This window comes from Anser cygnoides, chromosome 27 (genome assembly GCF_040182565.1).
Source record: "Anser cygnoides isolate HZ-2024a breed goose chromosome 27, Taihu_goose_T2T_genome, whole genome shotgun sequence".
NCBI classification, from domain to species: domain Eukaryota; kingdom Metazoa; phylum Chordata; class Aves; order Anseriformes; family Anatidae; genus Anser; species Anser cygnoides.
The window spans coordinates 1702133-1716629 of NC_089899.1; the positions used below are offsets into that span (position 1 = coordinate 1702133).

General features: G+C 60.3%; 1 protein-coding gene across 1 annotated transcript; it reads left to right on the top strand.

The window, feature by feature from the left end:
- Positions 1–1105: 1105 nt before the first annotated feature.
- CERS1 (ceramide synthase 1) lies at positions 1106–14470 on the top strand. The gene is made up of 7 exons (XM_066983826.1): positions 1106–1459; positions 9720–9879; positions 10433–10613; positions 10915–11076; positions 11953–12100; positions 12662–12810; positions 13247–14470. The coding sequence occupies exons 1-7, from the start codon at positions 1214–1216 to the stop codon at positions 13287–13289; spliced, it is 1089 nt and encodes a 362-aa protein (XP_066839927.1). The 5' UTR covers positions 1106–1213; the 3' UTR covers positions 13290–14470.
- The last annotated feature ends 27 nt before the right edge of the window (positions 14471–14497 follow it).

The following is a 14497-nucleotide window of genomic DNA, read 5'->3' on the forward strand; positions in this document are numbered from 1 at the left end:
AGGGCACCACTTACCCTTCATGGCTCACACTGAACATGGCTGCGCTGCTCTAGTGCCTTTGCTCTGTGGTTCCTGTGGTGCCTTAGCACCAGAGAACATAAGTATCAGCGTTTCAGGAGCACCTTCACCTTAAACTTGTACTTCTGAGCAATCCAAAGGGTTGACTGTTTATCACTCTATTGCTTTTAAAGATACTGATGATAAGGAAACTCCCCTTCTGTGAACCAGTAGCTTGTGAGGGCGAGCTGCCTGCCTTTTGGGGGAGGTGTTCAGGAAGGTCTGTCGTAGGGGGGTGACCTTTTTTGGAAGAGTTTGCATTTCTTCAGGTGCATCTCATTATCCCAGAGCCTTCTGTCCCTTAACTACAGCAGGTGCAAAAGTTTAACGGTGGTGGTGGTATGGTGAAAACACCTGCTGGCTTTGCACTGTGCTACCTTGTTGGCCTCTGTGAGGAAGGGATGAGTCTTCCTGCTGCTTAGAGGCTTTTGGTGAGACCTATAGAGAAGAGGGCTGGAGAAGTGGGGAAAAAAGCCACTAAGGAGCAAACATGAAGGATTTTGAACATGGAGGACTGCGCAAGCCTGTTGCTGGATGTTTATGAGGCCCTGTGGGTAACTTCCAGCTCCCCCAGCGGGTGTACCATGGCACGCACAGCTGTTTTCCACTGTCATGTCATTAATTGTCATCTTCGGACACTGAAATACCAGCATTTGTCCCCAGATCTTGCAATTGGAGTGACTCCAGCCCATTGTCCTGGCTCATCCTTCAAGCGTCTTGCTTTTTGTGCAAGAAATTCCCCCATCGCCTCCTTCAGCACGTCTCGGGGCTGCTTCCCAGGCCCCTAATGAACCGGAGCTCCTCTCCTCCATGCTAATTACCACCCCCCTCCAACGCCTGCGGCTCCTCTCTGTGCTAATTACCACCCCCCCTAATAACCCTGGGCTCCTCTCCGGCCCCACCACCGTCACCCAGCGGGCTCCTCCCGCAGCAGCCGGGCAGCGAACCCCCCCCCCCCCCCTCCAGGGGCTGGAAGAAACGAGCGGATCCCGGGGGCGGGGGCCGAGCCCTGCGCTGGGGGCGGCTCCTAGGGCCCGGTACCGGCGGTGGCGGGCGGGTGGCGGTGGCGGGGGGCGTCCCCGGCTCCCGGAGCCTGCGCGGTGCCTCTGGGCACCGCTGGGCACGGCGGGGCCATGGGCGGGAGGCGCTGAGCGCCATGCAGCAACCGGAGCCGGTTGCCGAGCCGGTGGCCGAGCCCATGCCCGGTTACGGGCAGCTGCTGCGGCTCGGGTACGGCAGCCTGGCCGCCGCCGTGCGGAGCTGCGACGAGTGCGGCTGGGAGCTGGCGAGGACGACGTGGGCCGAGAACGCGCACCTGGGCTGGGGCGAGGTGCTGCTCTGCGGGCTCGGCGCCCTCGGCTGGACCGCGCTGCGCCGCGCCGCCGCCCGCCGCCTCTTTCGGGTCGGTCCCCGGCGGGGGGGGCACCGGGAGAGGGAGGAGAGGGGACGGGGACGGCACCGGGCAGAGCCGGGGGCTGCGGGGTGGCGGCGGGGGCCGCCGCACCGGGGAGGGGAAGGGGGAAGGGGGGGAGGGGGCTCGGCCGGCTTCCTTGCTGAGGGGGGGCTGCATCCTTGGGGGGCCTTTGCTCGGGGAGCTCGTCCTCCCGGCCCGGGTTAAATCCCGGGGCCCCCTCGCGTGGGGAGCTCGTCCTCCCACCCTGGGGTTAAACGGCGGGGGTTCGTTGCGTGGGGAGCTCGTCCTCCTGCCCCAGGATTAAATCCCGGGGGTCTGTTGCGTGGGGAGTTTATTCTCGCACCCTGGGATTAAATCCCGGGTCCCCTTGCTCGGGGAGCTCGTCCTCCCACCCTGGGGTTAAATCCTGGGGGGTCTGTTGCATGGGGAGCTCGTCCTCCCACCCTGGGGTTAAATCCCAGGGGGCCCTTTGCATAGGGAGCTCGCCCCGCTTCATTTAGGGCTGCCTCCTGGGAGGCTGGCTGTATGGGAAAACTCATCCTCCGTCCCCTGGGGCTGCACGCTGTATGGGGGCTGTTGCATGAGAGGTCTCACCCCCGTTTTTCCCCATGTTCTGGACCGAGCGTCCCACTGCATGGGAGAGCTCTCCCCGTTCCCCAAATAGTGGGGTTGGGGAGGGGTTGGGGGTTATTTCTTGCACGCAGCTAGGCCGCACCGGCTGTGCACGGGGGAAGGAGGGGGCCACGTTCCTGCGTGTCATCTGCGGTTCGCGTGAAAAATGTCCTTCCCCGCTTTCCCTCCTGGTGCGACGGCGGCGAGGATGGCGTGGGGATTGCTGTGCTGCAGTGCCGGGCTGACCTTCAAGCGTGGGGGATGCAGGGATGCCTGCAGCCAACCCTCACAGCCTCCAAGCGGGGTTTGCTGGCTGTTGTCCCCCCTGTTAATACAGTACTGCGTAAGGGACAGAGGGAGCAGGACGTCCCTGAGGGCGAGGAGTAGCCCTCTTTAACTTTTTGCTGTGAAAAGCATCCATAATGAGACGAGACCTCCCCTTTCCCTCCGATGGCTCGGTCCCAGCAGAGGCGATTTATACCACGCTGCCTTCTTAGAGAGGTGCCTTGCACGCTGCTGGCCATTCCTGTGGCCTCGGGAGGAATTAAAAGCCGAAGTAATGCAGGTGCCGTGATCTGCAGCTCGTTCCTGTGAGGTGACGGAGCACTGGGACAGGTCGTCCAGAGGGGTTGTGGAGTCTCCGTTTCTGGAGAGATTCAAACCTGCCCGTATAAAATCCCATACAACGTGCTCTAGGTGACCCTGCACGGTGGGGGCATTGCACCAGGTGATCTCTGGAGGTCCCTTCCAGCCTCGGCCATTCTGGGATTGTAGGATTTTGATGCAAGTCCCCAGCTCTCAGAGACACAGCCCCAACCGTCCCCTCACCGCCCCGCAAGCGTGGTGGCACGTGGCCCTGAGGGAGCTCCTCAAGTGCAGATCTTGGTGTCTACATGGGTCGGGCCTCGTTCCCCGGGGAAATCCCTTCCTTCAGAAGCCGTTTCACAGATTACAGGGTGCAAGGTGGCTTTCTTCGATTAGGCTGTCGGGAGTTACAGCTTCCCTCTCTGCCCTACGTGCTGCTGAGGCCTGCTGCCGAGGCCTGCCTCTGAAGCGGCCCTGCCTCCGCCGCTCCGAGTTGCCTTTGCTTGCCGGTAACGTGAGGTGGAGTTTCACCTCCTGCAAAGCTCCAGTCCCGATCTGGAGCCATTTGAAGCTGTTGAAGCACCTTGTAGGCAAGGTGTGAGGAAAAACGTGCTGGCCTTTGACGTGGGGCTGAGTTTCACCTCGTTACCTGCACCCCCGTCTGCCTGGGGCTGCTGCTGGGCTGCGTGCCGCGCCTGGGACCGCTGGGGTGAAGGAGGCTGGAGGTAACCCTAGGTCTGTCATAACAAACTGGAGGTATTTCCTTCGTGCTCCAGTCCCTCCTTGTGTAAGGCTCGCCTTTACAGAGCGAGCGGTAAGCGGAGTGTGAAAAAAGCCCTCGGGAGCCCGCTCGGTGCCCTTGGCAGACACTTGGCAGCAGGCGCTGTGCTGAGGCATCGTCCCTCGGAGAAATGGGTCACGGTTGTAATTGCAGAAGGGCGAGCGGGGCTGATCGGAGCTGGTTCTTGTGGCTACACCTGCGTGTTGCAGGGATGAGATGCCGAGCGAGCGTGCGATACCATCAGTTTCCTCCCAGCAGCTAGGTGGAGGGGCAGCAGCAGGGAGAGACAACTATGTGTGTGTATGTATGTATTTATTTATCGATCTGCAGCTTTTCTGAGTTTATTCTGCTCGACTTGCTATGGGAAAAGCTGGAGGTTGTTGTGGCTTTCCTCTAAAACCTCTGGCAATTTTTAAGAAATTAGTTTGTATTGCATGGCCCCTGTATGGGCAGCAGTGGAGCGGGTCGTTCGGCAGCAGAGCGAACGGCTTCATCTCTTGGGGAAGAGAAAGGCTGGGGAGAGAAAGTAAAACCTCGTTTAGGCCTAGGAAGGAACTTCTGCGATCAGGACCCTTCACTTCCCCGTGGAGGCTCAAGGAGCATCCTTCCTCCTTTTGAATCTCCTCACGTTCCCTGTGAGAACTGAAACACGGTTATAAAACCAAGCGCACTCAGTGTCCGGAGAACGCTACCTTCCTGCGCGTTATTTATAAATGGCAGATCTCGCTGCTTGGATTGTGATTCTCAGCCTCCGAAGAGGAAGTGACTCTGACCACAAGGCCTTGAGGTGTAAAGTGCGCCGTGCTTAGCTCTGGATGTGACCACTCCTCTGCGCAACGCGCGCCTTGAAGCCCCGAACCTCTTCCTGTGCTGTCTGCGGCGCCCTGTTTTTATCAGCGGGAGCAAAAGGACAGCGGCTGAGCTCCTCGCTCTCGTGTCGGCCCGCAGCTCCGTTTAACCTTTGCCACAAAATCGCGTCACCGTTGGGTTGAAGAAGCGGTAAAGGTTGTGCGTGTCACTGGGGGGGTGTTGGTTAGGATTTGAAAGCGTGTCCTTTTCACCTGTTCAAACTGCTCGGTCTGTGTCTTGCATTAGACGTGGTTTTCCCGTCATCCTTCGAGTGAAGACAATTTTTGGCCTGTTGCCTCTTTTTCGCTGGTTGCAAATACGGAAAGGAGTTGTTTTGGTGTAGGAAAGATCCCAAGGAGCTGAGCAAATGCGGATCACCAGATAGGGAGGGGCCCTGCAGTCAGCTGTGGTGGGGGCATGGGCATCCCCACGAAGGGCTGAGAGACGTTTCCTTCCCCTCTGAGCTCTGCCCTGGGAGTCTCTGCTTTATCCTGTGGACTTCTGAGAGCACAAACTTGGGTAATGCTCAGGGCACGTCTGGCTGTACCAGCTCGCTGGAGCTGCCGATCCCTTCCAGGTATGAAGACCAAGCCAGGCCCAGGCAGATGTTCCCCCTTCTTGAAGCTTCCTCAGTTTGTGACCCTGTCCTGCCATCGTTGGTGGCTTGGCTCTGTCGGTCGCTGAAAGCCGCTGTCCTTGGTGTGTTCCCTGTGCAGAGAGTGGCTGCAGCCAGACCTGAGGAGTTGGGTTAAAAGATGCAACCTGAGCATCTCTGCGTCCCCTCCTGCAGGGCAGCTGAGCCGAGCAGCGCTCTCTGCTGCTGGGATTTGAAGTCCCCGTGTCAGATAATCTGTAAGCAGCGAGCAAAATCTGTTCTGAATAAGTTCCCATTCTCTGAATCTGGTGATTGTCACATCGCCCCTCTGCCCTGAATGGCTGCCTGCCTCTTCTCTGCAGTGGGTAAATATTTTCCATTTTTGGCCCAGACACCAGTCAGCTTCCTGGCTTAGCGGTGGTGAAATTTGTAGGACGTTGCAGCGTCCTCTGCAAGGAAAAGCCTTGTGCAAATCGGAGAATGGCCCTGGGAAATGGGGTTTCTAGGTAAGTGATACAGCATAGTCCCGGGAAGGATGTGGCAGCTGGAAAGCAGCGCTCCGTTATCCCCTCCAGTGATTTATGTAACTTTTCTGTATCCTACACTATTGCCAAGACTTGTTTTTTCCAGACCCCAGAACTGGGCACGTGAGTAGAGAATTCTCCCCCCCACCCCAAAACCCACCGCCCAGAGCAAGCTCTGCTGCGAGCAGAGGACACCTCCTGCGCCCCGGGGGAAGGGCAGCCTGCCCGAAAGCTCCCCGGCTCGCCCCGCTGCGCTCTGCCCGGCGTTCGAAGCACGAGCCCCGCGAGCTCAAGGGGAGGAAGCCACAACAATGGCTCTTTTCTTCTTCGCCCAGGGAATGAGGCTGCGCTGCGGCGTCTCGGAGCGGGGGCTCCTTCCCCCGTGCTGCTGTGTCAGCGTGCAGGCACGGGGAGGTTTGTCAGCCCCCGCAGCACCCTCTTGGCGGCTGTGGCGGGTCTCGCCGAGCTCTGCTGCTGTTGCTCTGCTCTCCGAGGGGTGAATTTTACAGCTTGCGGAGGAACCGAGGAAGGAGCGATGTCTGTTGGCTTGTTGCAGTTCTCACAGAGTATTTTATTACGTGTTTATCTGGGAGGTATCGTCCCCGGCCTACCGCAGCTTCCTGGTGCCTCGGCTGCTGTATGGGTGGAGAAACTGAGGCACCGAGAGCCTCAGTGCCTGGTGTAATGGAGCAACGAGAGCTGTGGGGTGCCAGCCCTTGGGCCCACAGACTTCAGGAGGTTCATTTCGTTAGATTTAGAGAACGGTGACGTTTTCCTGGGCCTTCTGCAGGCTCCGTGCCCCGTCCCTGGCGTGGCTGGAGGTGGCAGCAGGTCAGGCAGCTGGTGGGGAGGGGACACGGCCCTTGGGGTCCACCACAGCTCTGAGAACCACGCACAGGGCTGCGGGGAGCAGCGCTGCTGCCGCCACGGAAGGGGCCGTAGCTGGTGGCCGTGGGCAGGTTTTGAATCGGAGCTCTGCTCGTCGTTATCATCTGCGTCGAGGAGAAGCTGATGTAAAGCTGCCAGCTCCCTGGGCTGAGGATGCTGCGTGCCAGCCGTTCCTTTGTGTCCCTCTGGGAAACTGGCAGTGCCCAGAAAGCAGACGCAGCGCGGCTGGGATTTGGCCAGGTCCTCGTCTCGAGGCTGGGGAGGGGGCAGAGGCGATGGGAGCGGGCCGGGGATACAATTCCTCCGCAACGAGCTTCGATTCATAACCCATTGCTGCGAGCCTGCCGGGTTGCTGGCAGGGCTCCTGCCCCGCTGCGAGAGCTGGTCATGGATTTGAGGGGATGCTCAGCTTTCCCCACGCGCCTCGGGCTGCGAAAAGGAAGCCAGCACGTGTTTGCTTTTTGCAGGATTTTTTTTTTTTCTGACACTTCAGCAGTGCCGTGGGCAGCGCCGGTTTCGATTCGGCTTTCTCTTTCCAGCTCCAAGCTGCTCTCCCAGCGCGCTCTCACCGCCGCTTCGCTCCTTCCCTCCCCGCAGGCTGTGCGAGGCGTTGCGGAGGGGGCGGCCAACGGCCCCCACCCCGCTCCCAGTGCTCCCAGTTACTGGCGCGGGCGAATCAGAAGCCGCTCGTGAAGCTTGGCATGGGGTAACGGTGAGGAGGGAGGAAGGAGGGCCGGGCGCCCGTTACGTGAAGCCCCATCGCGTCGCTTGCCAAGAGCTCCGGCCTCTTCCAGCTCCGCTCTTCCCACCGCAGCGCCGTCACCCGTGGCAACGGGCATCCATCCCTGCAGCATTGCCATGGGAACGGCAGCAGGAGGCATCTCCCACCCCGGGCATCTCCCACCCCGGGGCCTTTTCATCCCCTGTGCATCCCCCGGTGCGCAGCCCAGGTTTTGGTGGCACCTCCCTGCAGGCAGCCCCTTGTCCCCCCCCACCCCGGTGCGGCTCGGCGGTCTGGGGGATGTTTCTCTCCGACCTTCCCCAGCATGGGGACCGCCGCCGAGCCAGCTCCTGCCTCCGTAGCACTCGGGATGCGGTCGCAAAGCTCCGTGGCTGCTGCGGGAGGGCTCTGCCCAGGGCCTCTTGGTGACCATACGCGCAGCGAGGGCTAAAATCTCCCCGAGCGGTCACCACCGCAGGCCCTTCGCTTGGTTTTGCTTCCCCCCCCGGCCTCTGAGGTGCTGCCGTGCCCGTGGCAGGCTGTTCACCGGGTTTGCTGCGCTGCTGCAACCTCCGCCAACAGCCCGAGCGTCCGTAAAACGCAGGTCGACTTGGTGGCATGTGCCAGCCCCGCAGGTGACAGTCCCTGCGTCGGCTCCGCCTGCCTGGGGTAGAAATGCAGCGTCCTTCCCTCTTGGCAGGGGGGGAACTGAGATGCAGAGAAGCAGCTGAGTGACTTGGCTCTGCTTCGAGGCTGGGATTTAGCTTGATGCTGAGCCCAGCATCCTAAATCCAGCCCCAGCTGTTGGGGGCAGGAGTGGCAGGGGCCTCCCCAGCTCGCTGCCATCGCGGCGTGTTGAGCTGTGCCCCGTAGCTGAGCTGCTTCCGTGCTCCGCTTTATGGAGACACAAATAATTCATGCTTTCAGGGCTCGGGACTTTCTGTCTCTGCATTATTCATTCACCCTTCAAGCTTCCTTCTCTTTTTCCTGCTGTGGCTCCTGGTGGAAGAAGCCCTGGCAGCAGCGCGCTCCCGGTCTCACAGCGGAGAGCCGTGCTCTGCATGCGAGATACCGGGGGGAGGCCGGAGCTGCCCCTCTGTAGCTGGAGGGGACGTGGGCAGCTTGGCAGAGCGCTGCGGGGCCGCTGCTTCCAGGTCTGAATTTCCCAGCGCTGGTCAGGGCTTAGAACAAAGCGCTTTTGGGCCGGGAGCTGAGTCCTTTGAAAAATCTGACACAGAGAGGGGCTAAAAGCCAGGCCGGCCTCTGCCTGGGGACAGCTGGAGCCTTAATATAGCCTTTGAGCATCGAGGAGCCGAGCGCTAGCTGCAGAAAGTGCTGACCTGGGGCAGGATATGGTTACTTTGCAAGCATTTTGTTTTCATCTCGGTCTTATCTGGTCCCTCCCGGTGGAGCCCTCGCCCCGGGACCTTGGGGCGTTATCAGCAGCGGCGGCGATTCCCGCGGGGGCCTTGAGCGAGGCTCCCCGCTGCTGGCTGCTCTGCCGGGGCTGCGGGGCCGACAGGGCTCTGTCACTGCGGTGACGAGAAGCAGAAATGGTGCCTGGTGTTGCTCACTTGCCGCGGAGGGAGGACGTCAGTGCCCGGAGCCGTGGCTGAGCTCGGGGCGCGCTCGGCGGGCGGCATCGCTCGCGCTTCCCGCAGCGGGCACCCCGTCTGGGACGAAGGGCAGCGCTTGCTGCTCCGTTTCGTTCCGAGGGAGCCGAGGCCGCGTAACGCCGGGGTTTTGATTTTAGTGTCGCTGGCCTCGTGGCCCAGCTCCCTGGTCGTTGCAGAGAGCCGCGTGGTGCTCGTCGTGGTTGGAGCGAGAAAGTTTCGATCTTAATGGCACGAGCGGGCTGCAGGGCTGCTCGTCCTCCCGTTCGTCGCTTTGGCCATATTTGGGGAGGCTTCGCCTCCTCTTCCTGAGCCCTGAGCGGTAGGAGGGGTGCTGCAAACCCCGGGGAGAAAAAAAAAAAAAAAACAGCAGCCTCGCAGTGCTGGTCAGCCAGAAGAGCTGCTAGGGGGTAGGTGTGAGCGAGCAAGAGGACCCGGTGCCCCAGCCCTTGCTGCCTGTAAAATCGGCCTCCTCCCGTGCTGGTTGTCCCTGGAGAGGGGTCCTGTGCTGTGCCGGCTGGGAAGCAGCAGCAGCAGGAGCCGCGTGTTTGGTTCTCTGCGAAGTGAGCTCACCCGACGCGCTTCCTGGCTTGAAAGCTTCTTTCCTGGGAGTTGGCAGCGCTGCCAAGTCCGTGCGCGCGGGGTGGCCTTGTCACGGCTTCCTCCTCTGGGCTTCCTTACGCAGATGGGGCTCGGTTTGATTGGATTTGGTATTGACTCGGTTCTCCAAAAGCCAGCGGTGCTCAGGCCTGCTCCTGGAGCGAGGGCGGTGGAGCGGTGCCCAGACTGGGCTGCGTGCCATAGGCTTCCTCCTCCGCAAGGCTCTGCTTTCGCAGCTTCCCCGCGCGGCCAGGGCTGAGCGAGCGGCTCTCTAGCCTTGCAATTCTCCCTGCGGTAGCCTCTTTCTAGAGCCCCCTCATCCTCCTTATTCACGCTGCAAAGAGGGCCAGAAAAAACGGGGCTCGTGTCCCCGGTTTTGCCCTGTCTGGTGTTGGAGCCTTGGGGATTCCCTGAGTTCTGCCTTGGGCTCGCCGGGGTCCCTCTGCCCTGCATGACCACACTTCTCCCCTCTCCTTGCAGCCCTTCGGTGAGTGGTGCAACTTGCAGCCGAAAGATGCTGCCAAGATGCCTGAGAGTGCCTGGAAGCTGCTTTTCTACACGTTATCCTGGTCGTATGGCATCTACCTGCTCTTCTTCACTGACTACCCCTTCTTCTATGACCCTCCGTCTGTCTTTTATGGTACAGTAAGAATCAGGGAGAAGCGGGTATGGATGAGGATGTCCAGGTTGTAGCGTAGCTGAGTTGAGCGAGGGGACTGGAATTGGTGGGAGCAAAATTCTCGACTGAACCCCCCCCCAGATTGCCTTTTCCATGATGCTGTGAGTGCGGAAAGGGCACAAGAGGCTGCCTCCGTTCATTTCGTTACAGAGAGAGTGTCACCTAGCGGCTGCTGCAGACAGCAGGGACTGGGATGCCTTCAGCTATGGAGGGGAAAGGATTTGAGCAGTTAAATTAGGAGGGAAGTAAATCAAGGCTCTGTCCTCAGTTTCGGAGGGGATCGGGTCATCCTGGCACCAGGATACCCGGGTCCTCCTCCAGCCTTTGCCCCGTTTCCACCAGGGAGGTCCCGAATGGGAGCTGGAGCACCGGAGCGCAGCGAGGTGCTGAGGCCGCCTGGGGCAGCTCTGGCTGCTGCTTGCTTTTTGCTCTCTGCTCTCCCGTCTCTCTGTTGCTGACGAAGGCTCCGTGCTCGCGGCTCTGGGCTCACCCAGCCGTCTTTGTTCTGCTTCAGGCTGGAAGAAGGGCATGGACGTGCCCACGGACATCGCCATCGCCTACCTGTTGCAGTGCAGCTTCTACGGGCACTCCATCTATGCCACCGTCTACATGGACACGTGGCGCAAGGACTCGGTCGTCATGCTCCTCCACCACGTCGTCACGCTGACCCTCATCGCCTTCTCCTACGCTTTCAGGTGAGGGATGTGGCTGTGCCATTGTCCCCCTTGTGCTGCGCCAGTGTGGCCACGCAGCAGAGGCTGTGGCTTTTCCACGTGTCTCGTGGGTACGTCCCGGGAGGACTCTTTCTGGGTCAGTAGGGATTTTTCCCTCCCTACAGCTAACCCTGGCTCCGTGCTCCTGCTCACGAGCCACTGCACGCTGCCGTGTTATTCAGCCTGGATTATTCAGGAGTCCTGGCGGGATGGGCGGTGTGTGACGGGTGCTAACACCGACTCACTGCCCCCGCATCTCCCTCTCCGCCCCGCTCTCCTGCAGGTACCACAACGTGGGCATCCTGGTGCTCTTCCTGCACGACGTCAATGACGTGCAGCTGGAGTTCACCAAGCTCAACGTCTACTTCAAGCACCGGGGGGGTGTCTACCATCGCCTCAACGATGTCATCTCCAACGTCGGCTGCCTCACCTTCAGCGTCAGCTGGTGAGTTTGCCTGCCTGCCCAGCCCTGATCCCGCTTCCAGCCGTGTCCCCGCCAGCTTTTGCAGCCCCCCTGGTGCCGCGGGGTACAGCCTGCTGGGTGCGCGCGCCTGGGAACGAGCCGTTCCTATAAACTGTTTGGGAAGAGGTTCCCGCAGCGCCTGACCCCATGCTGGGCTTGGAATCCTTCTGTAGTCACTTTGCCGTCTGTCACCACCGAAGTGCCTGTGAAATCTCGCTTGCAGCATGACAAATGACCCCAGGGGAGGAGGAGCTGTTTCCATTTTCCCACTCCTTTGGCTTTAGCAGCAAGAAGCGTTTTTGCAAGAAGCAAATGGGACGCGGGCATGTCCCAGATTCCAGGCTCGCTGCTCCTCCTGGGGAAAAGCAAGAGAGGAGGATGAAGAACAGGGATGAGTAACGCAGGTTGTCACTGCTGATGTGTCCCTTTGTCTCCCTCCTCCTCCCCGCAGCTGCTCGGAAAAGCAGGGGCGGCAACAGGAGCTGTCGATTTGAGGGGGAGGAGAGCAAGGAAGATTTTCGTGATAAAGCAGGGAAGCACAGATCTAAGAAATCCTTCCAGTTGTACTCCCTTCCTGTCCCCCTGAGAAAATCTGCAGTGTAGCCCTGCTTCTACCCTGAGAAAGCCTTTTTTCAGCCCTGCCTCTGGTGCCCAGCCTTGTCTGCCTGTGATCGTGTTCTCCCTTCCGTAGCTGCCCTTTCAGGGAGCCTGTGTGAATTCCTGTCCAGAACCAGGCCTTTAAACCCAAATCACATCCCCAGAGCAGGGGCTGCCAGATGCAAGGGAGGCTGTGCTGGAAGAAGCTGCCCGGGGTCCCCGTGGGCTGTTAAACCCAGCCTGCTACCTCTGCCCTGCCAGGTTCTGGTTCCGCCTCTACTGGTTCCCCCTCAAGGTCCTCTACGCCACTTGCCACTCCAGCCTCCAGTCGGTGCCCAATATTCCCTTCTACTTCTTCTTCAACGCTCTGCTCCTCGTCCTCACCCTGATGAACATCTACTGGTTCCTGGTGAGTCGGGGGAGCTCGGCGACCTCAGCTGCGGCCGCGTAACGCCTGGCCCGGGGCGGCTGGGGGGCTGCGGGGCTGGGGAAGCACTGGGATTTGGTAGGGAGGAGAGGAGGGAGGCTTGTGTCAGTGCCCGGGGTGCTGCTCTGGGCTAGAATTCAGATCTGAATTGGATCTCACACCCTGCAGACCCGTGGCAGGGAGCAGTGACAGTGGTTGGGGACTGCCATCGCCCGGGGAGCTCCTTGGCACTGCAGCAGGCTGGAGCTTGATGCAGGTGTGAATCCCCCGGCGTCTCCTGAGGCTCCAGGGAGAGAGGTGAAGAGCGTGGGCTTGGAGGGCTCGCAGCAACAAGCTCGACCCTGGGCAGGGTTGGTTGAAGTCGGGTAATGGTACCTGCAGGAGCGCTGCCTCCCACTGCTGCGGGTCACCAAGCGCGTCCCAGGGTTTTGGGCCCTTTTTGGGGCTGAGGACAGCAGAGGAATGCCCAAGTAGCGAGGGGTCAGGTGGGACGGCTCTGCGCCCCGCGTGTCGTGTGGCTGATGGTGTCTCTTCCCTCGACAGTACATCGTCCTCTTTGTGGCCAAGGTGCTGATGGGGCAGATGCAAGAGGTGAACGACGTGCGCGAGTACGACGTGGAGGACAGCAAGAAAACCACCGTGGCTAAGAAGAAAGAGGGTGGCCTCCAGCTGCCCAGTGCTCTGAAAGAAGGGTGCGTGGGCAGGGGGAGATGCAAACAGCACCCGTGGGCGGGGGGGGAGATGTCCTGGAGTATCTTTCAAAGTGTCCACCACTGTGCTGGAAAACAACAGGGTGCCTTGATGCAGAGTATTAAAGATAGCTGCGGGGAACAGGAGGAACGTTGTCTCTCTGTGCCTAGGCGTCGTGGTGTGTCAGTCCGGCTTTGTCCCGTGAATCCTCACCAGGCAGGGCTGGCTCTTCACTGGGCAGCATCTGCACCTCGTGCGGCGAGCACGAAGTCTGGTGGGATGCTGGAGCCTGCAGGGCAGGTCTGGCTGACTGGGCACCGGTCTGAAATTGTGAGCCTGTTGAGGCAGGTCTGAGCTCAGCAGCGGTTTGTGAAGGTGAGGGAGGGAGAAGTCGGTGTGGAGGCCGAGGCTCATTGTCTGCTGTGCTCTCTTTCGCAGGATGCACCTGAAGAACGGACTTGTAAAAGACAAGCGGTTGTAAGAGAAGCGTGGCTGCTGCAGCCTGGGCAGCCTGGCTGGATCTGGGGACTGACCCAGGGCCCGACACTCAAACCCAGCAAATGAAAGGCACAAGAAGAACTTCATCCCCGATACCCCTGCGTCCCCTGCCTGGAGCTGGGGAAGAGATGCCACTGATGGGAACAGGGCTTGCCTGTGACCGGGCTTCACCCGATGCTGATGTGCTTTCTGTAGCCAGTACGTGCTGGTTCAGTTGAGAGGCTGTGGCTTTGCTGGTCCAGGTAGGATTTGGAGCTGGCTTTAGGTCCCCTGGTGTTTCCTCTGTCGCTCCATCCCCCAGCTATTCTCAGCCCCGCTGTGATTTCCCATCTTTATTTTCGGTCCCTTCCAACGACCCTGCCTCAGCAGCGCTGCAGGGTCTTCGGACCTAGCATCAAACTGGAGAGGGAAACATCTTCTGCTCACTGGCACCACTGTCCCAGGCCAGGGGAGCCCAAAGCCAGCTCTGCTCCAGCTGCCAGCAGGCACTAAAGAGGGGTTTGCAGGGCACCTCTGAGCCTCGCTGACCAGGAGGGGTCCCTAACACAGAGCTGTCCGTGTTCACCTCGAGGCTGTAGCACGCAGCAGTTCCCATGTGCAGGTCTGCCTGGAAACCCAGCCCTAGAGCGTTATTCCAGCCTCCTGCCCTCCAGGACGAGGGCCAGGACATCTAAATTGCTTAAAACACCCCTGTAACTCTTCCAGTTGCTTAAAAAGCCAGCCCTGGGCACAGCTCGCGCAGGGTCCCCTGACGAGGGATCTCCAGACTCTGGCCCAGCAATGTCTGCCTGCTCGAGTGAGGAACAAAACCTCTCTGCTCCCTGCGGTGGTTTTCCAGGCAGCGCCAGCCCCGAGCCTTGCAGGGTCCCCGAGGCCAGGCTGGGCCGCGTGCCTCTTTGCTGGGAAGCCGTCGGGGTTTTACTGCCCTCGGTCTGAGCCCGTCCCACTGCTCCCCTCTCGCAGGACCCGTCCCCGCAGCGCCCTGGGAAGCGGAGCTCCCCCCCCAGCCGGGGACAATAGGCGGGGAAGGGGGATTCAGGGCATCGATTCCAGGGTGGCTAAATCGTTGTCTTCTTCTGTTTGGTCTCGCAATGTTGATTCAGCTCCAGGCCCATTGTGTGAGCCTCAGGGAAAGTTCCTCAGTAAACAGAAAGCAAAATGTGACTTTGGCTGGGTGGAGACTGTGCCACG

Excerpts from the sequence above, each read along its gene's own strand:
- CERS1 (XM_066983826.1), top strand. The coding sequence starts at position 1,214 with ATGCAGCAACCGGAGCCGGTTGCCGAGCCGGTGGCCGAGCCCATGCCC. Across the intron at positions 10,614-10,914 it reads GCCTTCTCCTACGCTTTCAG|GTACCACAACGTGGGCATCC; the intron begins GTGAGGGATGTG and ends GCTCTCCTGCAG. Across the intron at positions 12,101-12,661 it reads TGAACATCTACTGGTTCCTG|TACATCGTCCTCTTTGTGGC; the intron begins GTGAGTCGGGGG and ends TTCCCTCGACAG.